The 18,637-nt window shown below is 40.2% G+C and overlaps 4 protein-coding genes across 4 annotated transcripts; 2 read left to right on the top strand and 2 right to left on the bottom strand.

Annotated features, from left to right (window-relative positions):
• Positions 1 to 880: 880 nt before the first annotated feature.
• Positions 881 to 5,320, bottom strand: kbtbd4 (kelch repeat and BTB (POZ) domain containing 4). The gene is made up of 4 exons (XM_027022354.2): positions 4,224 to 5,320; positions 3,979 to 4,120; positions 3,001 to 3,107; positions 881 to 2,784 (listed from the first exon to the last, which is right to left on the bottom strand). The coding sequence occupies exons 1-4, from the start codon at positions 4,683 to 4,685 to the stop codon at positions 1,924 to 1,926; spliced, it is 1,572 nt and encodes a 523-aa protein (XP_026878155.1). The 5' UTR covers positions 4,686 to 5,320; the 3' UTR covers positions 881 to 1,923.
• Positions 5,321 to 5,634: 314 nt separating this feature from the next.
• On the top strand, positions 5,635 to 8,038 carry LOC113585067 (protein FAM180A). The gene is made up of 3 exons (XM_027022356.2): positions 5,635 to 5,816; positions 6,238 to 6,317; positions 7,354 to 8,038. Exons 1-3 carry the CDS (start codon positions 5,735 to 5,737, stop codon positions 7,663 to 7,665), a joined length of 474 nt encoding a protein of 157 aa, XP_026878157.1. The 5' UTR covers positions 5,635 to 5,734; the 3' UTR covers positions 7,666 to 8,038.
• On the bottom strand, positions 7,810 to 12,224 carry ddb2 (damage-specific DNA binding protein 2). The gene is made up of 11 exons (XM_027022355.2): positions 12,144 to 12,224; positions 11,877 to 12,021; positions 11,597 to 11,718; positions 11,257 to 11,448; positions 10,675 to 10,841; positions 10,213 to 10,312; positions 9,916 to 10,093; positions 9,663 to 9,808; positions 9,364 to 9,519; positions 8,353 to 8,398; positions 7,810 to 8,225 (listed from the first exon to the last, which is right to left on the bottom strand). The coding sequence occupies exons 2-11, from the start codon at positions 12,019 to 12,021 to the stop codon at positions 8,041 to 8,043; spliced, it is 1,437 nt and encodes a 478-aa protein (XP_026878156.2). The 5' UTR covers positions 12,144 to 12,224; the 3' UTR covers positions 7,810 to 8,040.
• A 367-nt stretch (positions 12,225 to 12,591) lies between these two features.
• Positions 12,592 to 18,502, top strand: paqr5a (progestin and adipoQ receptor family member Va). The gene is made up of 8 exons (XM_027022351.2): positions 12,592 to 13,080; positions 15,329 to 15,475; positions 15,817 to 15,944; positions 16,447 to 16,649; positions 16,891 to 17,017; positions 17,374 to 17,470; positions 17,586 to 17,730; positions 17,835 to 18,502. The coding sequence occupies exons 2-8, from the start codon at positions 15,422 to 15,424 to the stop codon at positions 18,065 to 18,067; spliced, it is 987 nt and encodes a 328-aa protein (XP_026878152.2). The 5' UTR covers positions 12,592 to 13,080; positions 15,329 to 15,421; the 3' UTR covers positions 18,068 to 18,502.
• The last annotated feature ends 135 nt before the right edge of the window (positions 18,503 to 18,637 follow it).

Genomic DNA, 18,637 nt, shown 5'->3' with positions numbered 1-18,637 from the left:
TAGAATAGTTCACAAAGTCTGACATGGTATTTGTCTTGAGTTACAGTATCACTGCTTCTTGAAACACACTGACAGTACTGAACTGTCAGGCTCTCGCCTGAAGCTAGCTCCCTCAGCCTTCCTTGTCTGCTTTCAGCTGCTACAAAGATACAAATAGGTACTGTTACTGCCTTTCCATTCACAAAATGAACCTTTGGAGGTTCTAAGTCATGTCATAATTCCTGGAGGGTTGCTGCACAAGACAGCCTTAGACTTCACTGAAGGGTGGGTGTGTCACTAACTTGACTGGAGGGTGGGTGTGTCCTTTCTTGCACAACATTGCTAAAATTGACTGACATAGTAATTTTGCAAGAATGTGTATATAAACATTTTCATATTCACCAAAATATAGGAGACAATTGTCTATTTCTTTACACACAACAGAACAAAAACGACCCCAAGGATATCAAAAATAGAATAATCTGAATAATCACAGAATAATCTGTAGGAGTAGTGAAAGTAAGATTAAACATAATGGCGTCTCTGCCAGAGTGTCATATATTTAAGGGAAGTAAAGGCTCAGTGAGGTCAGGCAGGTGAAGACACGCTATACTGGCTGGGTTACACATGCAGAGTGCTTCCTGTTCCAGCAGTCAAGTCATGTGATCAGCAACAAGCCAATCATTTTAGGCAAGAATAAAATAAACAAGCTGCTACTACCTAAACTCTTTAGAGTTTACTAACTAAACTGAATATTTTCAGGCATGATAAGGCACTATAGGCACTTATAAATCTTAAATCTGTGACAGCAGCATTCTTCCTTCAGCATGCAGATGGATATTTCTGTGGTTTTAATAAGGCTACTTAACTGATGCTATATACACTCAAAGACAAAAAGCAATAATATTCCACATTTAATGTAAATGTTGGCCAAAGAAATTGGAGCATGACTGTAATAAAAACATCTGTTGCTTCAAAAGCCTTTACATGAGCATGTTTTGTCCACAATACTGCCATCAATAGTCAGATATACGTGTCACAAAACACAAAGACTATATCAACACTGGATATAGTGAGGAGAACTCCTCTGAAATTCCACTGTCAAAAAAAGTGTGTTTTTTATTTTTTGACATCATGCCATGGCTTCATTATACTGATACAAAACCCTTGCTACATGCAGTAGGAAATCCATACTTGGAAAGTGTTTGGACTATTAGACACTACAGCTCAATAACTGGAGCTACCTCACATTGATAAGTTTTCCAGTTTGTAACTTTTTGACTGTATGTGGTATGTGTTTTTGATGACACTGTAGATTACACAAGAAGAAAACCTTTGGCATGGTAAATTTACTATATCAACAGTCAGCTATTTAAATTACTACCCAAACTCAATATCTGAATAGATGTAAGGCCCATATTTATCAATCATTTTAGAGTAAGAGTGCTGACATGTACTATTAAATACAATTATACTGAAACAAGTGGCTTGCTCAGGGATCATCATTCTTACTCCAAAATGGTTCATAAATATAAGCAACTGTATTTTTTAGAAAAATAACACATTCAAATGCAAGTCAACCAAGCTTTTAACTGCACTCGAACACTACGTCATCAGCTGGACTTGAAAATGTATTGTCAACAAGACAATAATTAGGCTTGTTTATTCTGCTTCAGTAGATGCCAAAGGAAGTATGGACTCATTCATTTTATAGTTCAGATTATTAATGGCTTTCACTGATACTGAGCTGTGTGCCACAGTTTACCACACTGCACAACTGGATAAGGCTTGTAACACAAACGGCAAATACAAAATCACTGTCTTGCACTACGGTTTCAGCTTTTCCTACTACATCACTATTCACCACCACTGCAAATTGTATGCTCCTAACACATTCACACAGTCGCCCTGAATTATGGGACGAATAGCATTTCAAGCAAACCATCAGGCCAGAACAAACTGCCAGTTCGTCAGAAGGATCTTGATTCCCTTGATGACGGACACGACGGACGTGGCGGGGTTCAGCTTCAGCGTGTTGGCATCGCCCTTCTTGCATTTGTCCCTGAAGACATAGATGCAGCCGTTGCAGCTGGCCACCTTCCAGAGGGACGGCACGCAGCTCCACACCTCGGGGAAGCGCAGACGCGTGAAGCTGTCCAGGAGTGGGTTGTAACACACCAGCGAGTCGCCCTCGGCCACCACGAAGATCAGGTCCTTGTGGGCAGTGGCGTGCATGCAGCCAGCAAAAGGCAGCATGTACGGCTTGGTGTGGCAGTGTTGCACTGCTGTGTCGAAGCACTGGATGAGGCGTGAGGGCTTGGTGAAGAAGTCCATGTCGTTCTCCTCTCCGCCCAGCAGGTAGATGGTGCCGCCCAGGTTCACGCCGGCTGCGCCCGACACCGCCGTATCCAGCTGGCTCGTCTCCGTCCACATGTTGTCCCTCACCGTGTAGTAGATGACGGCGTTGGACAGCGTGTCCTGTAATGTCTTGCCGCCCAGCGAGTAGATGGCATCCTCGGCGGTGACAGACACTAGGGTGTGGTGGAGGCGATCACGAGGCAGCGGCGCGCACCGCTCCCAGTCCATCGTGTGCATGTTACACTTCCACATGCGCCGCGGGATGGAGCCGCCCACCACATACAGGTCTGAGCCGTGCTTGCACGCCGCCGTGATCTGGTGGCACAGGCTGTTCTGACCGCTCACGCTGATGGCGTCGTCCTCGTCGCAGTGCAGAGACACGGCCAGAGAGTGTGTACGCGTCTCCTCCTTCCCAATCAGGTAAATGTGCACGTTCTCACCAATCTCCTGAAATGCAGGGAGGAGGGGTGGAAAACCGGGAGAATATTAAAAAAAACATTACATTTAATTACAGTAATTACATTTAAAATGCCATCTGCATAACTGGATTGAATCAGTGTGTTATAAAATCATTGAGTGCGTTTAAAAAAAATCATTCTATTTACAGTGTAAACAGAAAATCCTAATTACATGTTAATTTTGGGAAAGTGCATTAAAACCTACCTTTAGGCTGTCTGAGAGCATATCTGAGAATTCCTCCCGCTCAACTTTGTTGTGGTTTATCCAAGACTCAATTGCTGAAGTTGGATTTTGTGAGCTTGGAACACCATCTAAGACAGGGAAGTTAAGATCATCAGCTTTAAACTGCAATTTGAGAGAGGGCGATTCAAATACATCATATGAATCCAGTCCATTTAGTTATTCTGACAAATCAGAGCCAGAATTAGACTGAATAAGAGGTAATGTGCTCTCTAAATCATTTCACTTTTGCAGGGACTATTATACACACCAAGTACTAATAAACATGTTTGAATTATTGTATGCTTTAGTTCATGAATGCTGATTCTCATTCAACATGGTGCTTATGCAATTTCCTAGTATTCCTGCATAGATGTCAAGTTGTACAGGTTGCACTTAAAAAAATTCTACACTTTTGAAGGTATATAGCCATATAAGGCCCACATTTATGTTTAAATGTGTAAGGACAATGTACCCTAATATGGTGTTGCTGTAAACATAGAACTGTTTATGATAACAGACCAATTTCACTAAGTTTTGTTTTACATTTTTCTGCTTTATTACACGGATTTGATTACAAATGTTAGAAATATTCAGAAAGGACATATGTGAGTTTAAAACAGTCTAGAAGTCACATCAGGGTTACTGTCTCTAGTGGCTGACGTACTTGTCATAATTAGTACATAAAATGTTGCTGAGCCTAATCCTGATTCTGCAACATTCCATTCCACTTTTAGACTGAATGATTTATATGCAGCTTGAATCCATATCCGTTTATTTTATTTTAGCTCCCACAATCCCAGTACCTCTCTCAATCAAATATAGAGCCTGCCTCTTCAAATATACAGCCTCAACACTGTTACATGAGACCGTCGACTACACTGCTAAAGAACCGCTAGACTTCTCCCTGAACAAACTTAGCAATGCTAATGCAAACCAGCTCGTTCTGTCCACAGAACCCACCTTTGATGATGTCCATTAGGAGACGCAAAGGCAGGTTGAGGAACTCCTCTGTCTGATGCAGCTGCACCAGATGAATCTTGGCACAGTGTTTAGCAGCTGTATAGAGTTCCTGGTCACTATGCCTATCTGCCAACCACATCACCTAAAACAGACAGCTCAGTTAGCCACTGCCCAGTATTTAGGAATGGAACAGAGGCCAATGGTACTCCACTGAGGGGAGATAAAAAAAGCTGTCCAACACCCACCTGCAGACAATTCTTAACCTCCACAGTCCGTGAGAGGAAGCGTGAGCACTCCTCAAACAGAGCAGTGAGCTGATACATGTCAGCCATTTCGTAGGTGTCTTGCAGGTCTTCCACCTGGAGTTTGATCATCCCATGATAGATGTAGTCCACTAGCAACTGGAAGACAGGCGCACTGACATCTTTCAGCTCGATGTTGCGATCATGGGCCTCCCTAAGGTTTGAGGTGAACATGGACCTGAAGAAGCTGCTCTGCGCTGACAGCACCAGGCGATGAAGCTGGAACTCTCTGCCTTCCACTGTGACGGTGACGTCTGCAAACAGGCCATCCTCTAAACACAGGTCCATGATGCTCTTGACGACGCGGGTGGAGTGGGAGCGATCAGTGAAAGTGTAGCCCTGGAAGTAGTTTTCCTCTCCAGACGAAGCCCCGACACTGAGACCCCCGTCATCACTGGTCTCCATGGCATTCGATGATCGTAAAACATACACAGGGACTTCCCACACCCTCTCACTCCGGTTGAAACGTGGCAAAAAAAAATTATCAACGGTACAAACACAATGTTCCAGATTATAGAGTGATTACAGAGTGATTCGAGTGATTACATATATACTTTGCCCTGTATGGGGACGCGCTCACGCAAGCAAACTCGACATGGACAAGAGCGCAGCCAGCACATCCATCAACAATGACGCTACCTAGCCATCACAAGGCAATAGCAACCCAGGAAAGTACATCTAGCAGTTATTCTGCGAGCCTTCCTTAGCTAAATGAATTAGATTAAAACATTTGCTGTCTAAACAAGCAAACGTAGCTAGCGTTAACTATCTTAGACGTTAGCTCAGTCTACTAGTTAGCTTACTAGCTAAGTAGCTACTAACGTTAGCAACAATATCTGCAGCTAGCTAGTTCGTCTGCACACTCTATAGGCCCACTTCGGATGACTTGGTTATACACTGAATGCATATGCAATATGCTAGTCTGACAGTTGTAAAAATATCGCACACTACTTGCGGATTTACGGACTTTCACTTGTAACCGCACAGCCCTCATAAAAAGACGGGTTTTGATTAGCCATAACGGGGCTGCTTTGGTGCGTGTTGATGTAAGCGCCGGGAAGTGCGTATTGGCGGCGTGTCTCTAGCTCGCTGCTGCCACGGTGCGTTGGAGGCCCGTCATTGCATATAGAGTAAGCGAACTGAACGTCATTTCGTAGACTATCGTCAACACCGTGTAAATCTCTTAATTACTGTATGGCACGTATATCCAAATATCTCACAATATATTATTACTTATACATGCAATTGTCTAAAAAATAGACAATCCTTCGACTGCAAAAGACAAAATAAATAATTCTAAATTCTGCAGAGTGTTGGCCGAAACATTTATTTCCCCGAGGTGGAAGAATGCGACCAAAAAAAGGAACCGCATTCTGCGGTTTTATTGCTGAAATATATCCAACTAGAAGTGCCATTGCTGTTGTTCAGATGTTTCAGGCGAATGGTTTGTTGCAATGTCGTCAAAAATGCAGTGGATTCAGTTCACGTGGGCTGTCGTTTGTCTTGTGTTTTTTAGGGACTTTTGCCACATTTCGGGTAGGCTATTTTAATACTTGTGACTTGTTGTGTTTCCATTATTGTTTATTTAAAAAAATCAGAAAGTGCTCAATTTTAGCATTCTACTTTTACCAACGGAGTGCACAGGGTTGGCAGGCCATATTATGTCGTGCAATACATTGGCAATTTGCAGATTTTGAGTGACATAAAATACGACAGATATGGATTACAGTTACTGATTGGTTAATATTTTTAATAACGAAGCAAAGTTGTATCCGAGAACCAGATATCACGAGCAAGCGTGGGATTTATAAAATCCCACTATATGATTAAGTGTTAACCTCCTCGGTTTTCAGTACGAGGAACTTAAAAACAGTTCAAGTATCAGGTTACAGTTTTCAGTTCTGTTAATGACAGTAAACCTGATAAAAAAAATCCCAAACATTTATTTTGTATTCAGATCCATCAGCTGTTCTACACGGTGGCGTCTCTCAACACGCTTTCATCAAATCGGTCAGCGATGCAAACTTGGTATTTGAGGTAGGAAGGCTTCATTATTAGTGTTTGCTCCTTCTTTCACATGCACGGTTCGAGTCGAAGGAAGCACGTATAATTACTCATTAAAGGGTTAAATCATTTATTTCAGAAAGTCGTCAGCCATACACACGCTGCAGAACAAAATTAGAGAACGCCACACAATTTCCTAAATGTCAAGGTCACTGTCTAGTCCTATGTGAGTTTATCCTAACAGGAGTAAAAGAGCAGTATTTGAAGCTTATTTCACGAGTTGTATATATTCTAAAGAACAGTATAAAAAACTTAAATGAGATAATCGAAAAAGAACACGATCAAATCTAGAGAACACTTTCAGATACCAGAACGTTTCAGAATGTTTTCAGCAGCAGGAGTGGGACCTCTCCTACAGCTACATGGCAGAGTGAACAGAACCTTCAACAACACGTGGTTCCTTCCTTGTATTCATCACCCAATCAGCCAGTAATTTGCATGCAGGACAATTGCAGGACAATTGCCCCCCCTGTAGTTCCCTGAAACAGACATTGAAACAATGAAAGGGCCAGCTCAGAGTCCTGATCTAAACACAATCGAAAACCTCTGGAAAATCCTCGGTGACAGTTATGGCCAAGAAACCCACAACAGTCACCGAACTGTGGAAGAAACTGCAAGAGTGGACCAAAATCACACCAGAGCAGCGTGAGAAGTCAATCAAAGCAACGGCCCGTACACTTCCTACTGATTAGTGACTGTTGTAACGTGCAGAAAATTTAGTTGTAATCTTTCTCTGTGCTACAGTCACTGTTGTTCTCCAATTTTGATCATTGCTTTCTGCAAAATAAAGGTTTTATGTTAAAATACGTTGGTTATTTTGTAAAAGTGTTCTAGCAGCATGGTATACCCCTAACCTTCAAATGTTGACCAGTGAAGATTATTTTCTGAAAAAATCAAGTGTTCATAAATTGTTCTCTAATGTGTGTGTGTATATATATATATATATAAATGTGTGTGTTTTTAAAAAGGTTAAACTATAGAGAAAATATGATTTACATGTTCATCTTAGTTCTTATTGAGTGGCCTCGTGATTGATGCTGACAACAACGTTGCCTTGCGGGATGAAGAGATGGCATCGATGAAGCAGGGCCGAGCTTTCTTAAGCCTTATAAACGACAACGTACCCAAGACCGTGCCCGCAATGGAGGAACTGCTAGCCACTCTGGAGGAGGGCGAGCAGTCATTCTCTCAGTCCAGGTTTGAGACCCTCATCCTAGGAATGATTTACTCAGCCTACCAGGTCCAAGAGCAAGACCATGCTTGGCCATGGGTCCTTGGGCGCCTAGCAAACGTCACCCTCAATCAGCTACGCAGGTTTTAAATAATCCCACAGTGAATCTACAAGGCAGTTTCAAAGTCCAGGTCCTCACGTTTAGCCAGTGTGTATGCCTCACAGACTGTCAGAGAGAACCCTGTGTATTTTGAGATCTTTAGGTAAACATGTTACTACTCACCCCCCCATTAGTAAATACCCATGCTGTTTTATTTTTTAACTTTTTGTTTCCAATATGACTCTTCCTTGCTATTCTAACCAGTACAAAGTATATTATATGAATAAACAATGTTTAAAAAGTTATAAAGTTTAAAAACTGGAAAAATATCTTAAAATAAAAAAAAGCTGTATGAAAATGGATACATCATTGTCTTACAACGATGTCTATTGTACATATAATCTTTAAGTAGCGGCAGAGCCCATCTATGACTTCTTTTTCACCATTTTACATTCAGTTTTGGTTTTTGGTCTTGGTCGGGGGTGCTGCTGAGCTCTCTGCTGGACTCTAGAGTTTCCATCTCTCTCTCCAGACTCTGTTCTTTCCTCTCTTTGTGTTCCAAGCATCTGGCTTACAGTATCATCCTGGCTCCAGATCAAAATATTATAACCTGCAGATGAACATTAAGTGTTCTCAGGAAAGAAGTGCACATTCAAAATAACACACACAGGCAGTTTTCAGTTTTTGACTTTCCTTGAATAATTTTCACAATTACAAGAATTACACGGAGTACTTACCCATTCCAGATGCCAATACGCTCCCCATTGGATGGAATTTGTTGAGCTAACAAACAACATCATAGACATTATGAATGTTCTGAATGTCAACACTTTTTTGCACCAAAGGTAGAGTACAGCACTGTATTCACCAACAATACAACCCCCCAGTGTTTTTTTGGGGTGCTGCATCATTTGAATTACAGAACATGTCTACCACTTTGTGACACAAGCAATAATTAAGACCTCTTTAGTGTGCATAAGTATTTATCCCCAAATGCAATACCTCTTAGAGACTTTTACAATTATACACAGGTGTCTTGGGGTATGTATGTCTATAAGCAATGGTATTTTTGAGGCCACACTTCCATGAAGCAGAGTGTACAGCTTAAACTGGGTGTATATGTGCTATAGTGCTCCTGTACTGTTATTGTTGCTGAATCTATCTTTAATGTCCTCCTTTTAAATAAACTATCCCTTATCTGTACTTTCCATAACTTTGCATCTAACCTGTTTGGAGAGCACCTTGGTCTTCGGGCAGGCCTTGCAGAACAGATGTATTTATACTGACATGTGACAAATAACGTCACTTTGATTACACACAGGTGGACTTCAATCAATGAATTATGCAGCTCCTGCAGTTAAAAGGTTGGGCCTGATGCTATGTAGAAGTTTCATAGCAAAGGGGGTGAATACGCATGCACTGACAACTTTTCAGTTTTTTAAACAAGGTATTGTTTTCCTTCAACTTCAAGAATTTGGACTATTTTGTTACATCCTTTACACGAAATCCAATTGCAAATCCATTTTAATTCCAGGTTGTAACACAACAAAACAGGAAAAACACCAAGGGTATGAATAGTTTCATGAGGCGCTGTATCCATGTTGGTTTTGGTATTACTGTAGGTAATACACTGACATATTGGGAGATTTGTTTTGTTGACAATATGCACGTATGGGCACAGAGAGTCCTAGGAACCATGAACCCACAGTTATTTTGTAAGACTGGAGAGGAAGTAAAAACCCACTTACAGACACAATGCCATGGGTGTTGGGGTCTTTCAGCTGATTCACAAGCCTGCCTGTGTTGGCATCAAATATATCAATGGTTCTCTCATCATCAGTAAAGACACGGTCATCAGGGTAACGGCCAACAACAATGAGATCATATATGGGGTGCCAAGTTGCCTAAGATGAAAACATCACAGACATCCTCATGGCTTTTGGAATATTATAAGTGAATTGGGCCAAGAAAATCACCAAACCAGTTCACACCCAAAAGAGTTCAATCGATGTAATTGTCTAATCAGATGGTTCTCCTGGGCTCTGACCTTGATGGGTGTCAGGTGCTGGAACTGTCGATGTGGGTGTACAATAACCTGAGATGGCTTAGACCAATCAAATGAGGAATATATCCTGATCTCATCCATCTGGTCTGTAGTGAGAAGCTTGGTACAGTCAGTTGGGTTGAAATAAGCTAAAATAAGGACAATTGAAGAAAGGAGAGAGCAAAAATAAATGTTCATCAAATATATATGCAGTTCATTGCCTTTTCTTTAAGTGCATGGGCATTTGTGCACTTACCAGCATTAACAGGCTTCTTATGAGGGATTTCATGCAAGTAACTGTTTTTGTCTTTAATGTTTCTGAGGTCCCACAGCTTAACAGTGGTGTCAACAGATGATGTTGCCATGAGCCAGTCATAGCGAGGGTTGAATTCTGCATGGGTCACTTTACCCTTGTGTAGCTTCTCATTTAAGATCTACAGTGAGATGGGGAAAGGCATATTTCAAGAAAGATCAAAACCTCCTTTATTGAAGAAGTGATGTTTTCTTTTACTTTACAAAGACAGCATCTTCACTACTATTGCTTATCTCCCACCTCTTGTCCATCCAGTCCAAACAAAAGCAATCTGCCTGCATTGTCCCCAGTAACGACCATTTGGCGACTCAAAGAAACATCCACACAGCAGTACCAGTAACTAGGGACGACAGCAGAGATTTGGAAGTCATTAAAATTTGTTATGATACAAAGGGATTACTACCATTATTTTAAATGTGCCACTGCATGTAAAATCATTGTATGTCATCAGTGTGTTTACATTTTTGCAGGAGAAAGGTAAAAGGCAGCACATCTGCAACACACCCAATGTGAGAACGCTTCTCTCTCGAGCTCATTTTGGAAATCACAGTGTTGTACAATCTCTGATGATTGGCAGTACTTGATCAGTAATAAAAACAGAACTGAGAAAAAAGCTTATACAAGACAATGTGTACTTACACCTATATCCAAACACAAGACCTATCTGAGAGAAAAAACAAACAAACTAATCTGCTTGCTCACCAAAGACTGTGATGGCCATGGCTACAGCTGGGGACTTGAGAAATCGTCTCACTCGGTAGGTGCTCAAAGCTCTGCAAGGTGAGTGTGCCATCACCAGAGGCCACATAGACTTTGGATGCATCTGAGGGACAGAACTTCATTTCCCCAATAGAGTCACCAGCACCTTTCTGTGAGCACATAAACAGACCATCACAGAAAAGCTCAGCACCAGATGTCTGTTGAGGTGGTCCTCTCGGCTGTCCCAGAACTCCTCTTTCTAAATATTTTTCCAATATGCAGGATCATAAACAGGAGCAATTCCTTAAATTCAAGTTATGCCGATGGTGTTTGACATTTGAAATCATGTGAGACTAATTTGCTGAATACTTGGGCAAAGAAGAAAGTCAACAAAGTCTGAAAGTTATGTTGTCTTGGTCTTTTCTACCCAACTGTACAGTAAGCCAGCCTTTAATTACAAAAGAAAAAAACCAAATAGCTCAGGCCTTTATAGTGCATACTGGCAAAGTGGAAGAATTTTATTTTGTGAAAATGTCCCACATTATTATACCTGGCCAGTTGCAAGTGACAAGATATCCCTCTCACCCCTTGTATGAAGGCTGCATTGTTCAGCTCCTCATAGTCCCACAAGATGATGTCTCCACCTTTGGAGCCCACAGCCACCTTGCTGAGGTAGCTGGGGTGCCACTCGAGACATGTCACCCTCCTGTCAAATGGACTGGCTGTGCGGAGCAATCTGTAGGAGCCCAGGGAGCGTGTGAAAGGCTCCTGGAGACACTTCAGAGATGAGGGTAAAATCAACACTTCAGCTGCGCCCATATCGAAAGACAAACAAACTTACTGTTTTAATGTTTTGTTTTTTTTTAACCAGATAAAAGCACAAATTATTGGAGCTTCCTGTAACATTACTGCTGCATACTATTACCTGTCTTAGATGAGATCGGATCCGCTGTCCCAGGGAGCTTTTGTAAATGTAATGTGGTATGCTTATTTGGTTACCTTTCTTCTGCCATCCAGTCCACTTCACACTTATCTGAATGCATGACTCTACAATGCACAGAACGATTATTCCAGGTTAGGCTGTTTCCAGAAGCTGACTTTCAGAATCAGAAAGCCAGTACTAAAAGCTGCAATAAAGTTTAAATAACTATGTCATTGAGAATTTATCTATGTATCTGACCACAACTAGCTCCTATTTTGCCCACCCGGTTTTGGTGGAGTCTTTTCATCTTTCTTGGCCTTACGCTTCTTACGAGTTTCAGGAAACTCATCGTTCGGTTGTTTTTTTGCGTCGCAGAGAACTTGTTCTGTTCCACGTGTGTCAGCTTCCGTCTTCTTTCTCTTCACCATCTTACATTAAAACATATATATAAATGACAATAAATGAAGCTAAACAGTCAGTGGTTTAGTCATGCACTACAAAGCAGACGTCGCGGATATAATCATGCAAAGTGACTTCATCACTTTCGTACCTTCGAGGCGTAGGCTATCGTTATGTGTGTAGTTCGGTGGCCGTGCAATGTGCTCCTTTGCTTTCTCGTGTTTACTGTACTTCGCCGATGTGTCTGTGACGTCACTGTCGTCTGTTTCGTAACCTCCTTGCATGTAACACATTAACGCCACTAGAGGCCAGTATTGTCAAAATGTTTTCAACTCTTTGCAAAATCAATATGCTGCCCTGTTATGAAACCACAAACAAAAATAAAAGTAGAAACTTTGCACATTTACATTTAATCTAATATGGTACATAATTTGTAAAAAAATAAAAAACTATGAAAACTGGTTAAAATTTAGTCTTGGTTACAGAATAACTCCAAATGTTTTGTTTTTTTAATCACCACCTCCAAAAAAGTCATGGACAAATTAGTCAATAGGAGGAAGCCGTAGTGAAACGTCACAATTTTACAGCGGCACCTACGATCAAGCAAATGGAATTTAATGGAACATTTCATCTACAGTCTACATTAGAAAAACAAAAGAAAGACCTACGTAATATGCTATTAATAAGATTTTGGGATATTTACTGGTAATAATGTCTGCGATTTATCAAGAATACTGAAAAGCATTCATAAGCGAATGGTCCAAATAAATCACATTTTAAACGATCACATTGTTTACACAGTTATATAAACTGGGAATTGTTATTGAGTAATCAGGTTCCCTGGACAGCATGTCTGCCATGTGTCCAGAAAGGTCTTGGAGACGGCGCGGCAAGGATAAACCCGTGAACCAATCAGATTAGCCCGCGGATCCACAGCTGACAACGAAAACAAAGAAAGACATGTTTTTCTCCTGCTGCTGCTCAGTTCCCATACATCGACAGAGGATGAAATAGAAGTCTTACTTATTTAACTACACCACACTACACATCTTGGAGTGGCAGCACTCAGCATTCTGCAGCGTCTGATCGTAAGTTGACATCTTATTTGATTCAGAATAGTTGTACTGTTCACAAATGCAAAAACAAACATTTTAAGATATATAAGCTTTGGTGAACGGAAGACGTTTGTATTCAATTGCCCCCTCACGACAAACTTAGGAAGTTTACCTTATTCAACCTTCACCATCAATTATTTAAAATGTTCACTTTTCATAAATACTATGACAGGATTTTTCAAAGAATGGCCAAATATAACCGATCATACTAGCCTACTCGACACAAAGCTTAAACAAAACTTGAATAATAGGCTATAAGTTTTTCTGATTAAAATTGTTCACCAAAAGTCAAACTTCCAAAAGTTAAAAGCCCACTCAATGACTCGCAACACTTTTGTTGTGTCAAAGCAGGACATGCAGGGTAAATTTACTGTTTTAACTTTAAGATTACATACAGTACGCACTTACAGGACCAGTGACAATTGCCTTCAGGCCTAAATGGCCATAATCACCTTTCCATTCAACTGTTCCTTACAAATAAATTTAAATGAATTACAAAAATGTATAAAGTAAAAAAAATATTATTTTCATGGTCACAGAATAAACAAAAATCAGTTACCATAACCCAATATGGTGTACTAAAGATTTCCACACAAACTCTGTCCACATCTATAATTATTTTAGATTTATTTTTCATTTCTGTTTTGTTTGACCCAAAAAATAATTTAATCGAAGTGCAGGTTGCGTGCTGTGTAAGGAGACTGATTTTTGTCAAATTCTTTTGTCACATGCGTGGTGTACATAAACAAAACAGATCTTAGGAAAAAAAGAGGCCCAACCCTCAGAACTTCACTGTTCCATCGGTGTTGCCTCATTTTTAGATCTTGTAAAGGCAGCCTACAAAAGATAGATACATTAAATGGGAGGTAAACGTCTCGTGTCCTCTCTGGCCATATGCTACTGTGAAGCATTTACTCACACTCACATGGTGAGAAACAATCTGACCAATGGTTGTGGGTAGGTCATGTACTTGATTGAGAAACATGGCCAGCAAGACAGTGGAACCTGTAGAGAATGGTCGAAGCAATGCAAAAACAGACAGATAGAGTATGGTGATTGGTAGAAAGTAAATGTTAGCACGAAAGGAAAGCCAAATCCTAACCATTTTAGAAATCCTGGCTGGACACATTTTTAGGTCCCATAAAGAGAATGTCCAGGAAAAAGAAGACATACCCAGGAAAAAGATGAGATATGGTCACCCTGGCTTTAGGTCATTTTTGTTGTGCTAAAGCAGTTGAGAACAAAGCTCATGCTTTAACCAGCCTGGTGGAAACTTTTTCATGTATTCATGTTTCAGAAAGTGAGGCTGAACACTATAGATACTTGATTTGCTATAATTGCTAAGATATGTCTAGCACTGAATGAATAATTTAAAACCTGCTCCTTATTTACCTACTTTGAAATTATCTGGACATTTGATGTTTGGTTTGTTTTCATCTAATGCATGTTTCACTCATTCATTTCACTGAAAAGATCTTGGCATTAACCACGTTTTAACAAATGAATTGCAGTCATATAATAATGTGTAATTTAAGGAGAGTTGTGTTAAGTAAATGGACAAACGGATCTTTTCACTGTGTATAAGTTAATTATCTACTGGTATTTGTAGGGCTGAGGTCACTGTGGTACAGGTAGCTAACTGTACCTTTCTTTAAAAAAAACCCCCAAAAAACAATAGAAGCTTAATAATTACAAAGTGGTTTAGGCAGTAATGATATGTTTGAGATATGAGCTATCTGTGTGATGATGGAAAGTTTGGAAGTACTGCTTGTGATGGTTGTTACAACAAAACAGCATGTTTATTTATTACGCTTGCAGATTTATGCATAAAAACATTTGCGTGTCAAAATGGTTCGGAAATATTAAATATGGGCCAAAGATTAGGTTTAATATTAACATTCCTCTGGTGTTTACACCAGCTATAGCTCCACTCACTGTTCCATGAAGCTTTGCTTCCTCTGTTTAAGAACACATTCTGGTTTGTACCCGGTTGTTGTTTTTTTGTTGTTTTTTTGCCAGTGACATCTATCCAGAAAGATATGTTTTAAATGTATTGGCAGTAATGAATTTCTTTCTGTAGTATTTTTCTCCTAATCTTCACAAGCACAACTAGATCATGTATGTGAGCTCCCAAGCACACCCTGTCTGTATGTCTTATGCGTGTGGGCTTGTTTCTCACAAACCATTTCTCCCTTTTCTCCCTCCGGATGTACATCCTCAGAGGGACGTGAGGATTACACCAGAAAACCCAAGAAAAAGGAAGAATTGGAAAAGAGGTCACTGGAGCTCAGCAGATGAGTGTAGGAGCCTCATCATGTTGAGCCTGATCAAACTACCTAGAGTTTTAACCATCAGCCAAGTTCCAAAAGTAAGTACCATACATTCAGCTGACTTGCACTTTACTGCACCTTTTAATGCAGTAGTATTTTGGTGCTGCTTTCCTTCTCACAAAGCCTAATACTTTCAAAGGAGTGAAAGCTGAACACAGCCTGGGTTTGCCTGTGCTTGCTTACCTGTTGTACTAGCCTCTTAATTTTTTTTGCCTAGTTATCTAAATAATTAACTCAAATAACAAAAATCTATTCATTATTGAAGCCATAAATGTATCAAAATTCTTAAAAAAAAAATAAAAAAAAGTATAATGTGTAACATGTAATCCCAATCTTCTGTTGGCTTGTGTAGAATTAATGGACCCTCTTTTCTACACAGGTCTTCCATGAAGATGGGATTATATCAGGATATCGGTACCCCTACAGTACCGCTAAAGACTGTGTTCTTAGTGTCTTTCAGCTAACTAATGAAACCCTTAACATCTGGACCCATTTTCTGCCCACATGGTATGACTCAATTTTCTAAAACAAATATACAACTTCACTAGAAATTAAACCAACTGGGTCATTAACTTTCACATTACATTTTGTATAACATCTTATGTCTACTATTCTTGGGGTAGTTCCCAGTTTTTTGCTGTGAATAGTAGCTCTCAGACAAAGGCATACTGGTGGATCCCACATCAGTCGTGATCCCCTTTGTGACAGTATGTAAACGTGTGAAGAGGGAGTCCAACAGTACTTAAAAAAAAAAAAAAAAAACCCTAGATGAGGTATTCTTAACATTGTAATAGAAATACATTTACCTGACGCTTTTATCCAAAGCAACTTAAATTTATAACTGAGTACAACTCGAGCAATTGAGGGTTAAGGGTCTTGCTCAGAGGCCCAGCAGTGACAACTTGGCAGTGGTGGGTCTTGAACCACCAACCTTTCAATTACAAGTCCAGTACCTTGACCACTGAGCTACCACTGGAGTTTTCCATGGTATAACTGTCCGTTTTGCCAGGTTCTTCTTATGGAAGCTGCTAGTGGTGCTAGTAGAGGGAGATTGGCAGGATTGCTACCGTTGGCCTCTGGTGGTCTTCCTCTTCTCCAGCTGCCTCTACCCACTGGCCTCCAGCTGCGCTCACACCTTCAGTACCATGTCAGAGCGTGCCAGACACATCTGCTTCTTCTTTGACTACGGCGCTCTCAGCTTCTATAGCTTGGGTTTGATTGGAATTTGTTTTCAGAACAATAAGCCCTTTAAACCTTTTACATTGAATGCTGAGTAATAAGAAATGCACAGATACGTAAAGTGTAAAATAATTATTCCATCTCATACACAAACATTGCAGAACAGAATCCTGATTTGTTCAAACTTACTCATTGGAAATAAGCTGTTATTTTGTTGTTTTCTTAGAAATCCTTCATTTGGTTTGCATTTATTTGGGTTTTTGGGCACCAACAGGCTCTGCTATCTCCTACTCCTCTTATGCATTTCCTGAAAAATGGGTCAACAGCATGTTCCATAGATACTACATTCCTGCTGCTGTGATTAACTCCATCATCTCCACTGGACTGGCCTGCTACTCAAGGCAAGACATTTGCTGATTCATGGCATTGTGAAATGTTATGAAATGGTACCACATAAGTAATTTAGGGAAAAGCAGACAAGAAAATATCTATCTATCTATATCTATATATATATACACACACACACACACACACACACACACACATACTGGATTGCTCTGACTTTTAAAAATATTAGTAATTTAAGAAACATTTAAAAACCCACCTCATTACCAAAATTCTCCTAATCAGCATCTCTCTTGCATGTTGGGCATGGATGACCTTTACTTGAGTGACAGCCCTCGAGAACAAATTGTATTTTCACTTGCTGACTGTCCAAATCAAATCTATGAAATGTTTACAAATGTTCTTTTGTTAGGTCTGCTGTAAGAACAAATGTGAAATTAGGCAAATGTCTGCGCACTGTGGCCTTTGCATATCCTTATATCTTCGACAGTGTTCCTTTGCTCTGTAGGGTGAGTTAACTCCCCACTCACTCCTCCTGACTAATTGGGGGGGGAATGAGGGTCTTCATAAATTGCCGCTGCTGTCAAGCATCTGAACTCTTTGCGAATGTTTCTCCCCTTGCAGATGTTTGTGTGCAGTGGTGATGGTTGCACAGTAAATGAAGCCACTGCTGTCCACTACCTGCACACTGCACTGGCCATCTTCACAGGTTTTCTCTTTGCCACACATCTACCTGAACGCCTGGCACCTGGCAGTTTTGACTATATAGGTGGGTTGTACAAAATGGTATTGTTCAGTAAAAATACACTAGCAGTTGTCTTTCCCATTCATTTATGTTTAATCATTTATCTTTTTTTTTCTTCTTCTTCACAGGGCATAGCCACCAGCTCTTTCATGTCTTTGCAATCATTGGCACCTATTTCCAGCTGACTGCAATTGAGCTAGACATGACCTTACGGAAGCAGTGGCTTCAGACTCATTCCCAGCCTATTACCTTTACAAACACATTGGGAGCTGCGCTTCTTTGTGTCACCTCCTGTCTTTGTATAATCCACATCTTTATTCAGGAGCTTTTCACCACCACTAAAAATGACAATCATTTTTAAAAGGGCACAAATTACTGCAGTTTCTCACTCACAGTAATCAAGGCAGTGTTTTAATGTAAATCAGGAGAAAGTATGAAGTTTTCTGGGTAACATGTTTTATACAAGACTGCTAACAAATCTGTTGATTTAGGACTATAACTTATTGCTAACAAATAGCCTAATGAGCTATTGAAATGAACATTCCCGCTGAACCCAGTGCTGTTTACTAGGTTGTGTTCACAATATGTGCCTTAAACACTAAAGCTGTATTTTATCTATTAGATTTGTGTATAACCTTAACTTGAAGAACAAGATGTTCATCTACATGGAAAAAGTAATAGCCGTTATTTTTATTCTGTATAGTTTTTTTTAATATTTTTGTAAAGCCCCTTTGTTTTTGTTATATTATATTTATGATGTTTATATTTATAATCAATAAACTAACCTGATTTTTGGCTTGGTGTTTTAAAATTCATCTTCTAAATCCATTTTGTCTGGGTGCTGGGGGGAGGGGCAGTTCGACAAGCCGGACGTTGCGTCCCAGGTTTCAGGCGGGACATCCGTAAGTTGTGGACCCGTTTTGCTGAGATA

This window comes from Electrophorus electricus, chromosome 4 (genome assembly GCF_013358815.1).
Source record: "Electrophorus electricus isolate fEleEle1 chromosome 4, fEleEle1.pri, whole genome shotgun sequence".
In the NCBI taxonomy this organism is placed as follows: domain Eukaryota; kingdom Metazoa; phylum Chordata; class Actinopteri; order Gymnotiformes; family Gymnotidae; genus Electrophorus; species Electrophorus electricus.
The sequence above is the reverse complement of the archived record's forward strand: the minus strand, read 5'-3'. Positions and strand labels throughout refer to the sequence as shown.

Coding starts and splice junctions, on each gene's coding strand:
- kbtbd4 (XM_027022354.2), bottom strand. CDS start 4,685: ATGGAGACCAGTGATGACGGGGGTCTCAGTGTCGGGGCTTCGTCTGGA. Junction 3,108..3,978: donor CCTAATGGACATCATCAAAG/GTGGGTTCTGTG, acceptor TCCCTGTCTTAG/ATGGTGTTCCAAGCTCACAA. Junction 2,785..3,000: donor TGCTCTCAGACAGCCTAAAG/GTAGGTTTTAAT, acceptor CCTGCATTTCAG/GAGATTGGTGAGAACGTGCA.
- LOC113585067 (XM_027022356.2), top strand. CDS start 5,735: ATGTCGTCAAAAATGCAGTGGATTCAGTTCACGTGGGCTGTCGTTTGT. Junction 5,817..6,237: donor GGACTTTTGCCACATTTCGG/GTAGGCTATTTT, acceptor TTTTGTATTCAG/ATCCATCAGCTGTTCTACAC. Junction 6,318..7,353: donor ATGCAAACTTGGTATTTGAG/GTAGGAAGGCTT, acceptor TGTTCATCTTAG/TTCTTATTGAGTGGCCTCGT.
- ddb2 (XM_027022355.2), bottom strand. CDS start 12,021: ATGGTGAAGAGAAAGAAGACGGAAGCTGACACACGTGGAACAGAACAA. Junction 10,842..11,256: donor ATGCAGCCTTCATACAAGGG/GTGAGAGGGATA, acceptor ATGTGCTCACAG/AAAGGTGCTGGTGACTCTAT. Junction 10,094..10,212: donor TTGGACTGGATGGACAAGAG/GTGGGAGATAAG, acceptor ATCTCACTGTAG/ATCTTAAATGAGAAGCTACA.
- paqr5a (XM_027022351.2), top strand. CDS start 15,422: ATGTTGAGCCTGATCAAACTACCTAGAGTTTTAACCATCAGCCAAGTT. Junction 15,476..15,816: donor CCATCAGCCAAGTTCCAAAA/GTAAGTACCATA, acceptor TTTTCTACACAG/GTCTTCCATGAAGATGGGAT. Junction 15,945..16,446: donor ACCCATTTTCTGCCCACATG/GTATGACTCAAT, acceptor CCGTTTTGCCAG/GTTCTTCTTATGGAAGCTGC.